A 16389-nucleotide genomic window follows, 5' to 3' on the forward strand; every position below is an offset into this window, starting at 1 on the left:
ACTGAAGTCTCTGAAGGGAGTTTTAGTCAAAGACTCAGGTCCCCTGGCCCATCATGCTCTTCACTTGTTTGCATTCCTAGCCCTGGAACCTTCATTTCTAGGCCTCTTTATCTGCGGCCTTGGGATGATATCCTCTTCATGTACCTCTGCTGAGGTTGGGGGTGGAGGAGGGGGAACTTTCTGAAGACACTTTTACTCACTCTGACTCTCACTCAGTCCTTTTCCACTACTAGCTTTTCTCCCCCCCCCCCCTTACCCTTGATCCCAGAGTCCACAAAACTGAGGAAGCTTTTGTTCAGAGCCCTCTGATCCTTTTGACCCTCAACCAGTGTGCCATTTCATAAGGAAAAATGGAACAAGAGGAGTTGGTGCTTCCTCCCACTTTAGGCTCTTGCTTACATCTGACAGTAAGTGATGAAAGGCTTTAACTCTTTCATTTTTGGCTTGTTGCTTGAATCAACCACTCAGGCACCCGACAGCTCAGCTCCTTCTCTCCAGCTCAGCTGTGTTCCTGACAATCACATCCTATTCAGTCTATCTCCAAATTAGATCTTCAATACATCTATTCTCCAATCCCCTTTCTGCTACCTAACCCAAGTCACCACTATCCCTGGGTCAACTACTGATGTGGCCTTATAACTGATCTCCAGGATTTCTCTCTTACTCCCTTCTAAGCTATTTGCCATAAAGAAGTCAGAATGACCCTTAAAATTTTGTAAATCATTATCACATCACTGCTTAAGATCCTTTTATAGCTTCCATTTATAGTTAGAATTAGGTAACTCTTTACCCCTAGGACACCTTGAATTATCTTGCCTCTGCATGAGTTGACCTCTGCCAACCTCTCCAGAATGTCTTGTTCCTTTCTCCCTTACTCACTGTGCTCTTGCCACGTTGCCTTTCCTAGATAGTAGCAGTCACCTCTTTCCCTCCTCAAAGCCTTCAGACACATGGCTAGTGGCATGCTGGGAGTGATGGTGGGGAAGCAGTCACCCTCGACAGGTAACAGTATTTTATCACGGACGTTGTTTAGGATTGTCAGTGCATGTGCACGGTGAGTCAAAAGTAGATTAACCTGTAGTTGGTTTTATTATTTCTTTTCAGTTCTATTCAAACAATATATTCCCTTATTGCCAGTACACCCAGTGCTGACCAGGCCTATAGGCTTCTTTTCAGCTTGCCTCTTTGGTACACTGCTGCACCATGCACCTGTGAATGGATATCTCATCCCCTCACTTTCTATCTTGATAACGCTTACTCATCTCTTGGACTAGAGTTTAAATACAACATACTCAGGAACGCCTTCCTTGACTCACAAATTTAAATTAGATTTCTTACTGATAACAACATTTTGTTAAAGTAGTACTTATCAAAAATTGTAATTATATATTAATTTGGGTATCATTCTCGAATGTGAACTTCATTAGGGCAGGCACTATGACTTTCATCTTTCATGTTCATGGCTGTAATCTCAGCAGTGAGCTTGGCACATAGTAGGTGTTCAATACAAATTTGTGGGACTGAATGAATGAATGATTTGTGGAAGTGGAGATCAGGCATGCATTGTCATAGAAGTAAAGGAGAGACAGAGAAAATGAAAGCAAGGTGAAGAGGTATAGACAATTCTTTTGAACTGTCTGTTGGGGAGTGGTGAAAGACATGGGTGTTTTCAGGAGGCATAAGTGGGGATGAGGGTGTCCTACTATTTTTAAGATGTTATTTTAAGACATGAGCATGTTTGACTGCTAATGGAGAAGGATCCAGTAGAGTGGTGTGCACTGAAATTACTTAGAAGACTTGTTAAAACAGATTGCAGAGCTGCACTTCTAGAATTTCTGATATAGTTGTTTGGGGCTATGACTGATAATTTGCATTTCTAGCAAGCCTGCAGGGAATGGTGATCCTGCCAGAATGGGGATCACACATTGAGAAACACTTAGATACAGGTTGGAGAAGGATGAATGTGGGGCTCTGGAGTCCAAGGGTGGGGGAGAATTTGCCTTAGGGTAGAAGGAGGAACACCATTGTACAGGATGGAGGAAAAAAGATGGGTGCAGACCCAAGTAGGTTTAAAGGTTAGGGAGCAGGAAATTGTCAAAACTTCCCCTCTGATAGATCCTGTTTTCATTATGAGTAGGAATTGAGGTCATTTCAGGAGAATCAGGAAGGAGAATCGGGGGTAGGGTAAGAAGTTAGAGGAGGATAGAGAGGTTGGTAGTGTCACTGTGGTGAGCAAGTGAGCAGCATGACAAAAGACTATAGCATTGCAACCAGTGTTGAAGGCTTAGGTGAGGTTTGGAGTCATACATCCGTGTTAGTACCAATCTGCTCTGTTATACCACTGAAGTTAGTGGTAAAAAAACTGTATCAGCTGAATAAGGTTCAAGGGCAATCCTCAGGCTATTTCAGAGGTTAGTATCTTAAAAATATCTCAAACTAACTAAACATGACTGTCCAGCTGTATAAAACACACAATTAAGAGGTACTTAGGGGGGCGCCTGGGTGGCTCAGTTGGTTGGGCGGCCGACTTCAGCTCAGGTCATGATCTCGTGGTCCGTGAGTTCGAGCCCCGCGTCGGGCTCTGTGCTGACAGCTCAGAGCCTGGAGCCTATTTGAGATTCTGTGTCTCCCTCTCTCTGACCCTCCCCTGTTCATGCTCTGTCTCTCCCTGTCTCAAAAATAAATAAAACGTTAAAAAAAAATTAAAAAAAAAAAGAGGTACTTAGGATGGCAAAGAATTGCCTCTAAACAAACCCAGAGAGATTTCTATATATCTCCTTGTTCCTGAAAATTTATAGTGATAGGTATTTTATTGCATCTTTCACTGCCAGTGTGTTTGTATATGTAGTAATATTAAATTTAAAATTTGCTCACTTAAAATCAACTTTTTTTTTTAAAAAAAGGAAGCATCATTTTACGTTGAGATACTAAAAACTTCCATTAAGAAAGATGATATACAGAAGCACAAATCTTTATTCCACTCACTCCTCCCTATTCTATCCACTTGTTGCTCCTGTGGAAAGAGCCATCAGCTTGCTCAGATTTCACCCTCTGACACATCATTTTGAGTTATGTTGGTCACCAGGAACTAAAAGTAACAAGAAAGGAAGAAAACTGGAACTGTAATTTAGCACTTTACAAATATACATGCACTACTGGTTGTGGTAAAGGTCAGGAGAGCTGGAATCTAGCAGGCTGTCAAGCAGAAGCAGAAGCAGCTTCTGCGCTATCAGAAGACTGGGGTGGCACAGGGGGTGAAAAGCCCCAAGCACCACTACACCCAGGCTTCCATCTGGGAAATAATAATTGCATAAGAGACAGAGGATGGTAAAGGGCTTTTCACAGAACCTCAAGAATACAGTGAAATACATGTTAATGCTGTTGGTGTTGGTTCAGGTACTTTTAATAAGGACATCTATGAGAGATAGAAATGGAAAGAGAAGACAATGCAAATGATAGGACATCTGACTCAAGAATCTAAGGAGCATAGGGATTATAAATACATCCACCTACATACAGATATTCAGATTCAGATAGAGAAGGTTAATGACTAAGCAGTTATTAAACAATGAAACACTTTCATGCTGGTTGGTGAATAGCTGCCATCCTGAGCTCCCTGAGGGCCCCTTGCTGTGCCAGTCTCTCCTGCATCTTTTCCTTCATCCCACCTCCTCACATTCCAGCAGCTGAGGGGTTAATACCAGCACTGGGCCTTTGGGATTCCTAACCTCCATGCTAAAGTCTCTACTTGGATTGGTCAATAGCACATAACATATTAGTGGTTAGATGTCTTAATATCACCTATGTATATGGATCTATGTGGCACAGGATTATCTGCATGCTATGAATTGTCTGATGAAGAATTATCTGCAACAGGATCATTTTGAGTACTTGTCAAAAATGCAGATGCTTACTTCTTGATATGTCTCTGGAGGCAAGGAAAATAAAAGCGAAAGTGCACTATTGGGACCTCATCAACATAAAAAGCTTCTGCACAGCAAAAGAAATAATCAACAAAGCTAAAAGGCAACCAATGGAATGGAAGATGATATTTGCAAATGACATACTGGATAAAGGGTTAGTATTTAAAATTTATAAAGAACTTACCAAACTCAACACCCAAAAAACAAACAACCCAGTGAAGAAACTAGCAGAAGACATGAATAGACACTTTTCCAAAGAAAATATCCAGATGACTAACAGACACATGAAAAGATGCTCAACATCACTCATCATCAGGGAAATACAAATCAAAACCACAATGGGATACCACCTCACACCTGTCAGAATGGCTAAAATGGACTATTCAGGAAACAACAAATCTTGGCAAAGATGTGGAGAAAGGGGAACGCTTTTGCACTGTTGGTGGGAAAGCAAACTGGTGCAGCCACTCTGGAAAACAGTATGGAGATTCCTCAAAAGATTAAAAATAGAACTACCCTAGGATCCAGCAATTGCACTACTAGGAATTTATCTAAAGGATACAAAAATGCTGATTCGAAGGGGCACATGCACCCCGATGTTTATAGCAGCAGTATCAACAATAGCCAAATTATGGAAAGAGCCCAAATGTCCATTGACTAATGAATGGATAAAGAAGATGTGGTATTTATATACAATACAATACTACTCGGTGATGAAAAAGAATGAAATCTTGCCATTTGCAACAGTGTGGATGGAACTAGAGAGTATTATGCTAAGTGAAATAAGTCAGTCAGAGAAAGACAGATGTCATATGGTTTCACTCATATGTGGAATTTAAAACACACAACAGATGAACATAGGGGAAGGGAATGAAAAATATGATAAAAACAGAGAAGGAAGCAAACCATAAGAGACTCTTAAATACAAAGAACAAACTGAGGGTTGCTGGAGGGGAGGTGGACAGGGGGATGGGCTAAATGCGTGATGGGCATTAAGGAGGGCAGTTGTTGGGATGAGCACTGAGTGCCACATGTAGGAGATGAATCACTGGGTTCTACTCCTGAAGCCAAGACTACATGGTGTGTTAACTAGCTTGAGTTTAAATTAAAAAAATGCAGATCCTTGGATCCCAGACACTAGACTCACTGCATCTCTGAGAGAGGGGCCAGGATATGCATTTGTACCTATGCCATAGGTGATTCTAGAATATCATATCAAATATAGTCTTGCATTTTCCAGCATAGAGCAAATCTGTACTGTATTACATCTAGACGCCAAGTTCTTTGAAGGCAGGGTCCTAAGTCCTAACACTTTTGGTATTCACTGCTATGCCTGGCTTAGTGCTGTTGACAGACAATAAAGAGAAGGGGTCATTGATTCAGAAGTGCATACTGAAAAGATAAGTTATCTTTGATGATGATACATGTTGATGGTGATGGCTAATCATGGTGAGTGCTTACCATGTGCCAGATAGTATAATTGCCTTAGATGCATCATCTAATTGGATCTCAATAACTCTAAAAGGTACTGTTATGATCTCCACTTTATGGTGAAGAAACTGAGACTCAAGATCTCATTGTTGAAAAGGAAAAGGAAAAGGACCCCAGTCTTGGTCTGTCTGACTTCAAAGCCTATATTCTCTTTTATTCACTAAACCATACTGGTTCTTAGATTACAAAACAATTCTACAGATAACTTATAAATCACATTCTTTGGAATTCATCTCTTCAATTTGCTTTTGCTTCAAATTTATTTGTTGCATTTTGTTATATATATGAAGGAGAGGGGCAAGAAGATGAGATAGTAGGAGCAATACTCTCTGACTTGCAGGAACCAAGGTGAAGGACATTGAATATAGAAAGTAAAAGGTATATATAAATATTCTTCAGTATTTAGGAGCTATTGGAAAACTTTTAGCTAAATAAAAATAAAATAAGTACTAAATGAAAAAAAAGTTGGAACATTGCAGCTGTCAGATTTTGAAGTTCTAGCTAGAAATTGAGTAATAAGGAAAGGGAATCAAGATGAGAACTCATTGTTGAGAAATAATGAGGGCAACAGCGATTTTAGAAAGGTCATCAAGGAGCTAGCTGATGCCTGGATTTGACAATGGGCAAGACAAGCAGTCTGGACATGGAGAAATTAAGGCAGCTTATAAGAGGGGGGTGGACTGAAAGTAGATATAAAGAATGATTTTTATGTGCATTTAGGTTTGTTTTGACGTATTCTGCCCGGAAGCTGGGATTAATGAGCATACGGAGTGTTATAATTTCATTCTGGTTAAAGCATCCTTATGCACTGAGCTTAGTGAAGAAAGGCTAATTAACATCTTTTGAACACAGGAGGGAAAAAAAGAGTATACATCAGAATTGTCTTTTCAAGGCAAAACAAACACAAAATCAAAATCTGGATAAATGGAATCAGAGTGCTTATTCAAACTTCAATATTTCAATCCTGGTGCCTGTCTTTAGATACAGATAACTTTCTAATCATGCTTGATTCATTCATGACATATGGAGAAGCCTAGATTTTGTTCTTACTGGGATCTGGGCAAAATCCCCACTTCTCATCTCTTTCATATCGGCTTGTCGTGGCACACCACAGTAAGTTGTCTTCCCGCCCTTCCCGGGTGCATTCATGATGCCACTGATGGTTATACTGGAAGGGAAACATGCACGGTGTTCCATGGGCATTCCCTTTGATTGTATACAAATCTAGGAGAAAGATAAAGACAAAGTCAAATAAGTATTACGTCAGCTTTATCTTTGGAAACTGTCATATGGTGAATACACTTTTTTATTGACTGAAAACCTACAATGGGTGAGGCCCTTGCTATATCACTGAGAACACTCAGGACCTACTGTCTAGTGTATGTAAAAGTACAAGGGTTCAGAGAGCATGCTGATAAGTGGCTTGTTTACATAATTATCTACTTGTTTATTTACTGTGGTGCCCCTGCAACAGTAGCACACATATTTGTTAATGGATGAGAAGGAAAATTAAATGGAGATTTACTTCTTAACTTAAGAAAAATGTTTATTTTGAGAGAGAGCCAGCGAGAGAGCACATGAGCTAGAGAGGGGCAGGGAGAGAATCCCAAGCAGGCTCAACACTCAGCGCAGAGCCCGACCTGGGGCTCAATCCCACAATAATGAGATCATGACCTGACCCAAAATCAATAGTCAGATGCTCAATCGACTGAGCCGCCCTGAGTTTTACTTTACAATACCTTCCACTCCCCAAATACATCAGAGATCAGCATCTGAACCTCAGGAGTTTTATAGGCACCTATTACTTTTTTTCATTCAATAGATATTTATTGAGCATTTAATGTGCCCAGCGCTGGGGATGTACTAATGAGCAAACCTGCAGATGTTCCCTTTCATATGAAGCTTCTGTTCTACTGGGGAGAGACAAAGAGAAAGCAAACACACAAGTAAACACATAATTCCAGGTAGCAGTAAGTGTCATGAAGAAAAACAAAGCAGGGTAGGAAGACAGAATGACTGTGTGTGTGTTTGAAGGGTGGAGGGGCCCTATTTTGGATAGGGTTGTGAGTGAAGACCTCTCTGAGTAAGAACTGGGGGAGGTGAGGGTGCAGGTCTTTGCAGAAGAGTTGTTCTGGTGGGAGGAACAGCAGATACAAAGGGCCTGTAATGAGAACATGTGTGGGGCGAATGGAAAGAGCAAGCAGGTGCAAGAGGAAGTGCAACTGGGGAAGTACTGGAGCGTCAGCTCACAAATGGCCAGCTCTGCCACATTATGGATTTTGGCCTTTACCCTGAGGGTAGTGGGAAGTCACTAAGTGAGTTTTGAATGGGAAAATGACATGATCAGATTTCCATTTTTAAAGACTAACTCAGGGTGCAGGGTAGCAAACAGAACCTACATGGCGAGAGGGGAAAATGGGATGACTAGCTAGGAGACCTCTATTATAGTCAAGGAGAGAGGAGTGTGAAGAGGTGGCCTGTTGGCTGCCTTCTCAGAGTATTACAATAATCGGGCATCCTTGGCCTTAAGCATGACTCAGCAGGGGCTTTCAATGGTGAGGTGGATAAGGACTGCCTTCGATTAAGTTAACAGGTCCTGGAGTGGAAGGGCCAGCTGTGGAGATTCCCACTCCTTCCCCACAATTGGCAAGGGGCTAGACCAAGAGCACCCCACATCATTGGCCCTAGAAGTTTGGGCTGTTGAGGAATTACAGGTGTTTCAGGACACATCCCCTTGTTTCAGTCCTCTGAATTCTGCTCAGTCTTCACTTGAGTGCATAGGAATGTGAGTATCTGCCTAAAAAATTAACACAAAGCAAAATATTAAGTTCTTCCTTAGGACTGTAGACTATTCAGAGTGCTGGCCTGCAGCCCTTGCTTCTCGTAGTGAGTCCTGCCAATGGCCTGCTCTTGGCTCTGTCTCTCTTTATTCTTTTCTCGTAGGTACAGGAGAAAGTCCTGCTTTGGATCGTAGGAGTTCCTTGCTCTCCTTCCTAGAGTTGGGGCATCCTTGGCCTTACGCATGACTCAACAGGACTATGCTCTTGTTAAGGCATAATTCTACAGAGCACCATGAGGTCAGGAGCCACATCTGTCTTGTTGGCTTTTATAAATTAAATGCCCAGCCCTACACCAGAGAAACCGTCACTGCTCAATAAATATGTGATGGATGGATGAATGAATGAGGAAAGCTACAGAACAGAATCTAAGAGACAGGTTTGCAGTTTCAGAATTTATGCCATTTTATGGTTTTTTTTTTTTCCTGCTTAACATGTCAAGTATTATAGAACTACGGAGGATGAAAGCCCCCACTCCTGAAACCATTCTTCCTACCGCTTGACACTCGCCAATTGTTCCTGACAGTCGTGTGTGGTTTATCTTTCAATGCCTTGTACGTGACCATCACATGGATGCCAGGCAGGCATGAGGAGGCATTGAGGTGCTCCGTAGACATGCTCATACCTGGGGCTGAGTTTCTACAATAATAGAAACCGTGGCAGGAGAGGTTCTTCTATTCATCCTGACAAGTCTTTACTTCACAGACTTTATCTTCCACCTTTATTTTCTCTTTGTCTCCTATACTTCTGTTCTTTCATCCCCTTTCCATTGAGTTACTTAAGTGTTTTCTCCTCTAAAACCTTTAAATTCTGAGTTTGCTTCATTAGCTGAATTTAGCAAGTTCATTCTAAGATTCCAATAATCCTTTTATGATAAGCAAGTAGCAACTAAAATGTATTTACAGAAGTCCCTTGAGGCTCTGGGTGCTGTCATATAATTTACACATCTTTACTTAGGCATAATCTTTCTAAATACATGATTTCATAAGTACTTTCATTTAAATTATTTTTTACCTTTGTGCAGATATTCACAAATGCTTCCACCACCTGACATGTAGGAAATCCACTTATGAAGATATTTCCATGAGGCCACAAGCACGTTGTTGTGATTCACCTGGACCGTGTACTGGAGAGGGCCGGTGATCATGTTCCTGTTACAGCGCCATCTCAAGGAAACGTGAGTGGAATCACACTCATATATGCTTAGTAGCTGCTCTGGATTCGATAAATTCAGACCCAGGCAACCACTGCCTCCTATGTTAAAAAGGCGGTGGTTTGAAACCCACTTCCACAGCATGTGCTTGTTTGCTGGTTTGCAGTTCTCCAGGGTCAGTGAAGATTTGCCTGCTTGAATGCATTTCTTGAGGCTCTCACTCTGGATAACGAATATTCCTTTATCTGAAACAACAAAATAGGAAACGTGGCATGGAACTTTCATTTATCATTAACTAGTGTCATGAGGATCCTGGTGTGCATGTCTAAGATGTTGTATGTGACAATTTACAGCCATTTTGAACAGATCTGAGGTGATGGATGGGTCCACCAGAAGGGCTTTATTTGCACAAAACAGAAGCGTTTCTTAGGAAATATAAATGGACTTGTTGGAACTAATGAAAAAGTGATCTAAGACCTCCATGGCCAGTAGCAAAGGCTGCCTATCAATCCACGGGGGAGAGGTACTATGGTGAAGGAGCTCACCACAACTGGAGAGAGAGCAAGGATTGGTAATAATACTCAGGGCTAAATGGGAGGGACATTGCACGCTCAGAGGTATGGGGATCTTTTGGTTTTCTTTAGACAAGCACCTGAATATTAGTAACATGGCAGCCAAATCAAGGGCCACTGAAATGAAAACTTCTACCATCAAATTCCTACAGAAAACCGAAAGGATAGAAGCAAAGTGTTGCTTTATGTCTTGATACAAGGTGTAAAGCTGGTGGGGAAGAAAAGCTTCTCCAATTTGCTCTCTGTGCTGAGTCCAGGTGGAGTAAAAAAGTAGGGACATTTGCTGTGGGGATGGCCTATTCACTAGAGAAGCCTTGTTAAGTGGTACCAGCAGCAAGTGGATGCCCAAGACCCCCGCTCGGGCCCCCGCATCATGTGTATTTTCACATGGGAGGTACTAGAGCACCATGGCAGTGGCAAAACCACACAGGCCACAGGGAGATATGGAGAGAGTAGGCTTTTGTGATGCACCTCTGAACCTCTAACGCCCTGAAGATATTTGGGTGAATTTTCTGTGGAAAAACTGGAAGGGCCCAGCCAGGGAATGGGTATTAGCTACCTGCCTGCCATCTGACTATACCTCATCACTGGCCTGGAAGATACCGGTTATACAATTATGAACTTGTTCTCTCATAGGTTTTCTGAAGGTAGAAATCACATCTACTTTCTTCAGTCTAAGCACAGAGTGTACTGAACATGTTTTAGAAGTTGAGTAAATGCTTGGCGTTGATTAGATGTGCTAGCAGCTGTACAGGTCTGCCTGTGTAGGCAGGTAGGCCTAGGCTTCCTGAGTTACCCAGCTCAGAATGTCTGGTCAGGCCCAAGAGTTCTTTTATTCTGTCTTCTTGTAGTTTACCTCCTGTCCATTCTTTAAAAATCTGAAGGGACATTATCAACTTCCCTTTAAAATGACTGTGATTCAGGGCAAGTCGTGTCCTATGGCAGGGGTATAGAAGTGACAGGCAGAGGCCTTCTAGGGATTTGGAACAGCATGGAACGGGCTTCCTTGTGCATGGGGACAAGGGGAAAGTTCTTTTGTTTTTTCCTAAGTTACTTAGGCTGAGAATTGATTTACAGTAACCAAAATCACTTAAGACATTGTTAAAAAAAAGAATGTCAATGTATTAATGAAAGCTATACCTCATTTAATAATTGATAACCTTACTTATAACCATATATTTGAGGAGTTGAATTAGTTGTCAGAAAATTGCTTTGATCATCATATATCAGAGCAAAAGAGAAGGGAGTGTGTGTTTGGGCGGGGGAAGAGAATGAATGGTTTTAGGGAGATTTCATTTAGATCAGGAAATTTGTTTTCCTAATGAAGACCATGTCTGTATGGTTATTAGTAATAGTCATTCAAGATCAAATCTGCCCCTTGCCAATGTGATGTAGACTCTGATAATTAACCTTCTCTCCAACTCTTGTTTTCACCTTTTCACACCTGGGTAGAACGTTAACCTTAATTTCTGTTGTAATCTCCTAATTACTTTCTAGCTAGCTCAGAGTTTCATTAATTTTTTACTAAAGGATAATCATTTTACTATAACTGTTCTGGAGTTTAGCTTCTATCTCATTTACTTGTTCAAATATATCCACCTACTTACTGGCTAGACCTCAGCTCTCTGGGCCTCAGTTTATATACCTAAGATGGGTAGACAGCCTACCTGGCGAGTGTTTGAGGGCTCTCAAATCAGGCAGATCAGTCTGGAACTTTGGGCAAGTTTTTTAATCTCAGTAAGCCTCACCTTTCCTTTTTGAACTGGGAGCATGTGTGATACTGATCTCATAGGGATGTTAAGGGCATTCCATTAAATAACCCATGCAAAGCACATCACACACCACTTTGGCATGGGAAGACTTCAGCAAGTTGTTAGTATTATTATTGTTACTATTATCCCTCTGGCTTCCTGATTCTTGGTCTGCAAATGCAACTGCAGATCTGGTTGAACACCTGAAGAGTGCTAATATGAGCATCCCCCAAAGACTTCTGTCATTAGCAGAAAAATGCATTTTACTCTAGCTTCTGTAGCACAGTGTGTGTAGACTTTTTAGTGTTAAATGATCCTGAGATCACCTTTTATGGAGGGAAAATACTCTTCAAAATCAAGATAACAAAATATTTTTCTTGTTTGTTCAAATATATGTGCAATCATGAATTAAGAGTCTCCATCTGTTCATCTTCCAAACTAGTATCTACCTGTAAAGTCTATACTGCAGTTCTCTTATAAGAAAGAGAAAAACACATAATGTTGACAAGCAGTGTATGGATAGGCAAATGGATGATCTTTAAGTCAACATGGACATTATATATTACTAACATTTTGGATGAATAAATATTTTTAAATGTTCAAATTATTAAGTGTTAAGAGAAAAGGAGTGGTGTAATCGGAACTTCTGTAGTTACACTAGTGATCATAAAAATACCTTCCTGAAGCAGAAGATATTAGACACACCTAATCCCATGCTGTTCACTTTTGGGGTGTTATTATGTTTTCATGCCCAGCTGCCTTTAGAATGTAGCTTTGGAAAAGTTCCTCAGAATGTATCATAAACAAGTAGCTCTGGCTTACCAATAACAATAAATATGCCATCCCCAAAAGAATACTATGCCACACTAAGCTAAAAAATGACCCAATCCCATTTTCCCATTAAACTATAATAGAATCTGGTCTTGGCACCATTAATCTCCATAAATTCACTGAAGAGAAAACAATTGCCTTCAAATAAACTCTGAGGAGACCCAATATGGGTATCAATATTCTGATCATTATTATATGCATATATAGGCTGTCTGTAACAAACACATAATGTGAAAAAAGCCACCAATCCTTAGCGTCTATAGTCAGGTTTTAAAAAGTATGAAAATCAAATGTGGGAGGAATCAAGATTGATTATATATGTCAAGGACATCAGTTCTGCTTGAACACTGATTAAGTGATTAATGAAGTACTGCCAGAATTACTAAATCTCTTTGCAGTAAAATGTTATTATACTTCCCTTCATAATTATAAGTTTAAGAGGAGAAAAAGGATTGATTTACTAGAAGTAACTTACAAGCTAATATTCATTCTTTTTTATTCCATGGAATAAAATCCATGGAAGACAGTTCTACTTTCTACTTCTGGGTTCCTCCGAAGAGGAGATCATTTTAGACCCACCCTTTGCCCCACAGGATAACATGTACTTTTCAAAGGAATGGGAGGAGAATGCTTCCTTGATCAAGTGTGGAATTTAAGTTTAAGGTAATCCTTTTTTGACTGCATATAGAAAATTACTTCATTCCACAAGCATTCATTGGGTGGTAGGCACTGTGTAGGGCACTAGAGATAGAGGGAGAAATTATTTGCCTAAGTATCTGTCCCTTAAAAGTATACCTATTTCTTCTGAAATCATGAGAGTACTCCTAGTTAATGAAAAGAAGGAGGTTCCATCAGTGCCAAAGAAAACATTGTAACCACATTTAAGATAGCCCTGGGGCACCTAGATGGCTCAGTCAATTGAGCATCTGACTTTTGATTTCAGTTCAGGTCTTGATCCCAGGGTCGTGGGATAGAGCTCTGTGTTGGGCTCCCCGCTGAGTGTGGAGCCTGCTAAAGATTCCCTCTGTCTCTCCCTCTGCCCCTCTCTCCCATTCGTGCTCTCTCTCTCTCTCTCTCTCTCTCAAATTAAAAAAAAAATAGCCCTTTAAAGCAAGTGGTGAAAAATAAGAACAAGAAAATAGCCCAGAATTCAGAATACTTGACTGGATCCTCAACTATTGTCATGTGTAAGGTGGGCATGACTCCTCAGTGTCATCAGATCATTCTGAGTGGGGAGAGTGTGTGTGTTTGCACACACTTGCCCCTTTTCCAGGGAGGAGACTGAGAACAACACCGGAAGGAATGAGGCCATTTGGAGGAGACTAAATTTTCTTATTTTATTTTATTTTATTTTATTTTATTTTATTTTATTTTAACTTTTGAGAGAGACATAACATGAGCAAGGGAGGGGCAGAGAGAGACACACACACACACAGAATCTGAAGCAGGCTCCAGGCTCTGAGCTGTCAGCACAGAGCCCAATATGGGGCTCAAACCCACAAATGTGAGATCATGACCTGAGCTGAATTCGGACACTCAACCGACTGAGCCACTCAGCACCCCCTGGAGGAGACTGACTATCCATAAACCCAGAATCATGAACTTTAAGGCTGGCTGGGACTGAAAGGGTTATGTAATCAAATCATTCTTTTACATTTTTTTCCAAATGTATTTTGTCTTAGTTTAATATCCATATGCATAGTGAGGACCATATAGGTCTAGGCCTAGCTTTATTTACATACATTAATTTATAACCTATAAAGGAGAAAATAAACTGCTGCAGATTGTTGCCAAACAATTTGAGGTAGAAAACTTAAAGTTTCAAACAAACATTTTTTTCAGTCCCTAGTATGGTATGTGTTAGGAAGCCTGCAGAAAAAAGGGTATAAATGTCATAGTGTTTGCCCTCAAGGAGTTGCTGTAATCCCCGGGAGTACATCTTGAAATATATGGAAAGAACTATAACAATGTCAAGATATATTTTGATATCAGAGGTATAGATAAGCACAATGACATGGAAGCCAGAGCTAGAAGGGATAGGTTTGGCCTATCAGAGAAATCTCTTTCAATCTCTCTCTCTCTCTCTCTCTCTCTCTCTCTCTCTCTCTCTCCCTCTCCCTCTCCCTCTCCCTCTCTCTCTCTCAATTTCTCTCTCTGTCTCTCTGTCTCTCTCTCACACACACACACACACACACACACACACACACGCATTTTCATTCACCAGTCATTTATTAGGGACGTAACATTTGTCACACACGGAGGTACCTTGGTGAACTGGCCAGACATGGTAACCTGTTCTCACTGCAGAGACAAAAAGTTCTAAATAGTGGAGGAGGTCTATAGATGCACAGCTGGTTAAGTGGGACAAAGGGGCACAGAGCGAATGTCACCAAAGTTCAGAAGTGACAAAAATAATCAGCTCTAGGGTGATGAGAGCCTACCTATATAAAAGAATTTGGTGGTTATAGAATATAAAGTTGGAAAGAGGTGGTTTGGGGTCATTTTATGAAGAACTTGAATTTTATTCAAAAATTTGTCTTTTATTCTTCAGATGAGAGGGAGCATTGGGAATAATAGAAAGCATGACTGAGGCTGTGGTGTAGATGAATTAGCATGGTGAATCATTCAGCAAAAACACTTATTGAGCATTTACTGTGTACCCAGCCTTGTTTCAGGTGCTAAGAATATAGGTGTGAGGCAAATGTCCAAATTCCTGGCCTGGAGGAGTTCTCCTGTAGGTGGGACGAGACAGTCCATGAATGGAACCAGTGCACAATCTGGGGACTTTTGCTATGATCCAGCAAGGGGACCGAGGCGTCAATTCAGCTGGTTGTGGTGAGAAAGGAAAGGAGGGAGTAGTGAGACTCCAGTCACTATAAAACTAATTCAAGGAGGGAAGAAATGACAAGATTTGGCAATCGATGGAATGGGAGGATTCTGGAAAAGGTAGTTGCAATGACTTGTTTTCTAGCTCAGGTGTTCAGGTGGCTGGCAGAGGCCTGCCAATTTCTATGACACTATGAGGTTGGAGTCTACAGCCTGGGGCTACTATTATAATCTGATCTGTCTGTTTGAACGGTGCTGATTGAGGGTACCTGTAGGACATTTCTCTTGAGGCCCCCCACTTCATTTTCAGCACCCCTTCCCATGACCTCCACCTGCCTTGTGGTGCCCCTTTGGCTTTAGACAGCTCTTAGAAATGGCTGAAGGTTTGAAGTAGTACGTGAATAAGATAAGGTTTGAAGTGTTAAGACTTTGTGAGGTTTCTGTACTTTTCACACAAAAACACTTGAAACAAACAATAAAACAACAATTCCTAAAATGAAGCTCTTTTTCTGGTGGATTTTAGGCAAGCAAAGGGCTTTCTGGTATTCAATAAAGCCCACCATGATAGTGGTCACCTAATCCAACTACACATAGAAAGTTGGTTTCAATGCTCCTCCATGTCAAGGGAACTGAAAGGAAAAGTTCACATACATGGTTCACATCAAGTGCAATGCTGACAACTAGCTATTGGGAAGCCACAGCTTGCCAAATGCAATCCAGTTTCAATCTCCCACCCCATTTCCCTGGGTTTAAAGCTCTTCTGCTGTATCCACCCACACAGCTGGTGCCAGGCTCATGCACTCCCTGCCCTGTATCATCTCTTGAATCTGTTTAGTCCCTTTCTTTTCTGACAGTACAGCAGCCCCCCTCCTCCCTTATCTTCCATTTTGCTTTCCGCAGTTTCAATTTACCCAAGCTCAACCGTGCCCAGGCAACAGACGATCCTCCTTCTGAGGTATCAACAGAAGGTCACAGGTAGCCTAACACTGTGTTGTAATACCCACG

General features: G+C 41.1%; 1 protein-coding gene across 1 annotated transcript in view; it reads right to left on the reverse strand.

The window, feature by feature from the left end:
* The window catches only part of PLA2R1 (phospholipase A2 receptor 1), a 120789-nt gene that overhangs the window by 93955 nt on the left and 10445 nt on the right, over window positions 1–16389 (reverse strand). The window contains exons 2-3 of the mRNA XM_042994545.1: window positions 9266–9649; window positions 6465–6638 (exon numbers count right to left, since the gene is read on the reverse strand). Of these exons, the coding sequence (XP_042850479.1) occupies window positions 6465–6638; window positions 9266–9649 (558 nt within the window). The remainder of the gene's footprint in view (window positions 1–6464; window positions 6639–9265; window positions 9650–16389) is intronic.

The sequence above is a fragment of the Panthera tigris genome, chromosome C1 (assembly GCF_018350195.1).
Source record: "Panthera tigris isolate Pti1 chromosome C1, P.tigris_Pti1_mat1.1, whole genome shotgun sequence".
Lineage (NCBI taxonomy): Eukaryota > Metazoa > Chordata > Mammalia > Carnivora > Felidae > Panthera > Panthera tigris.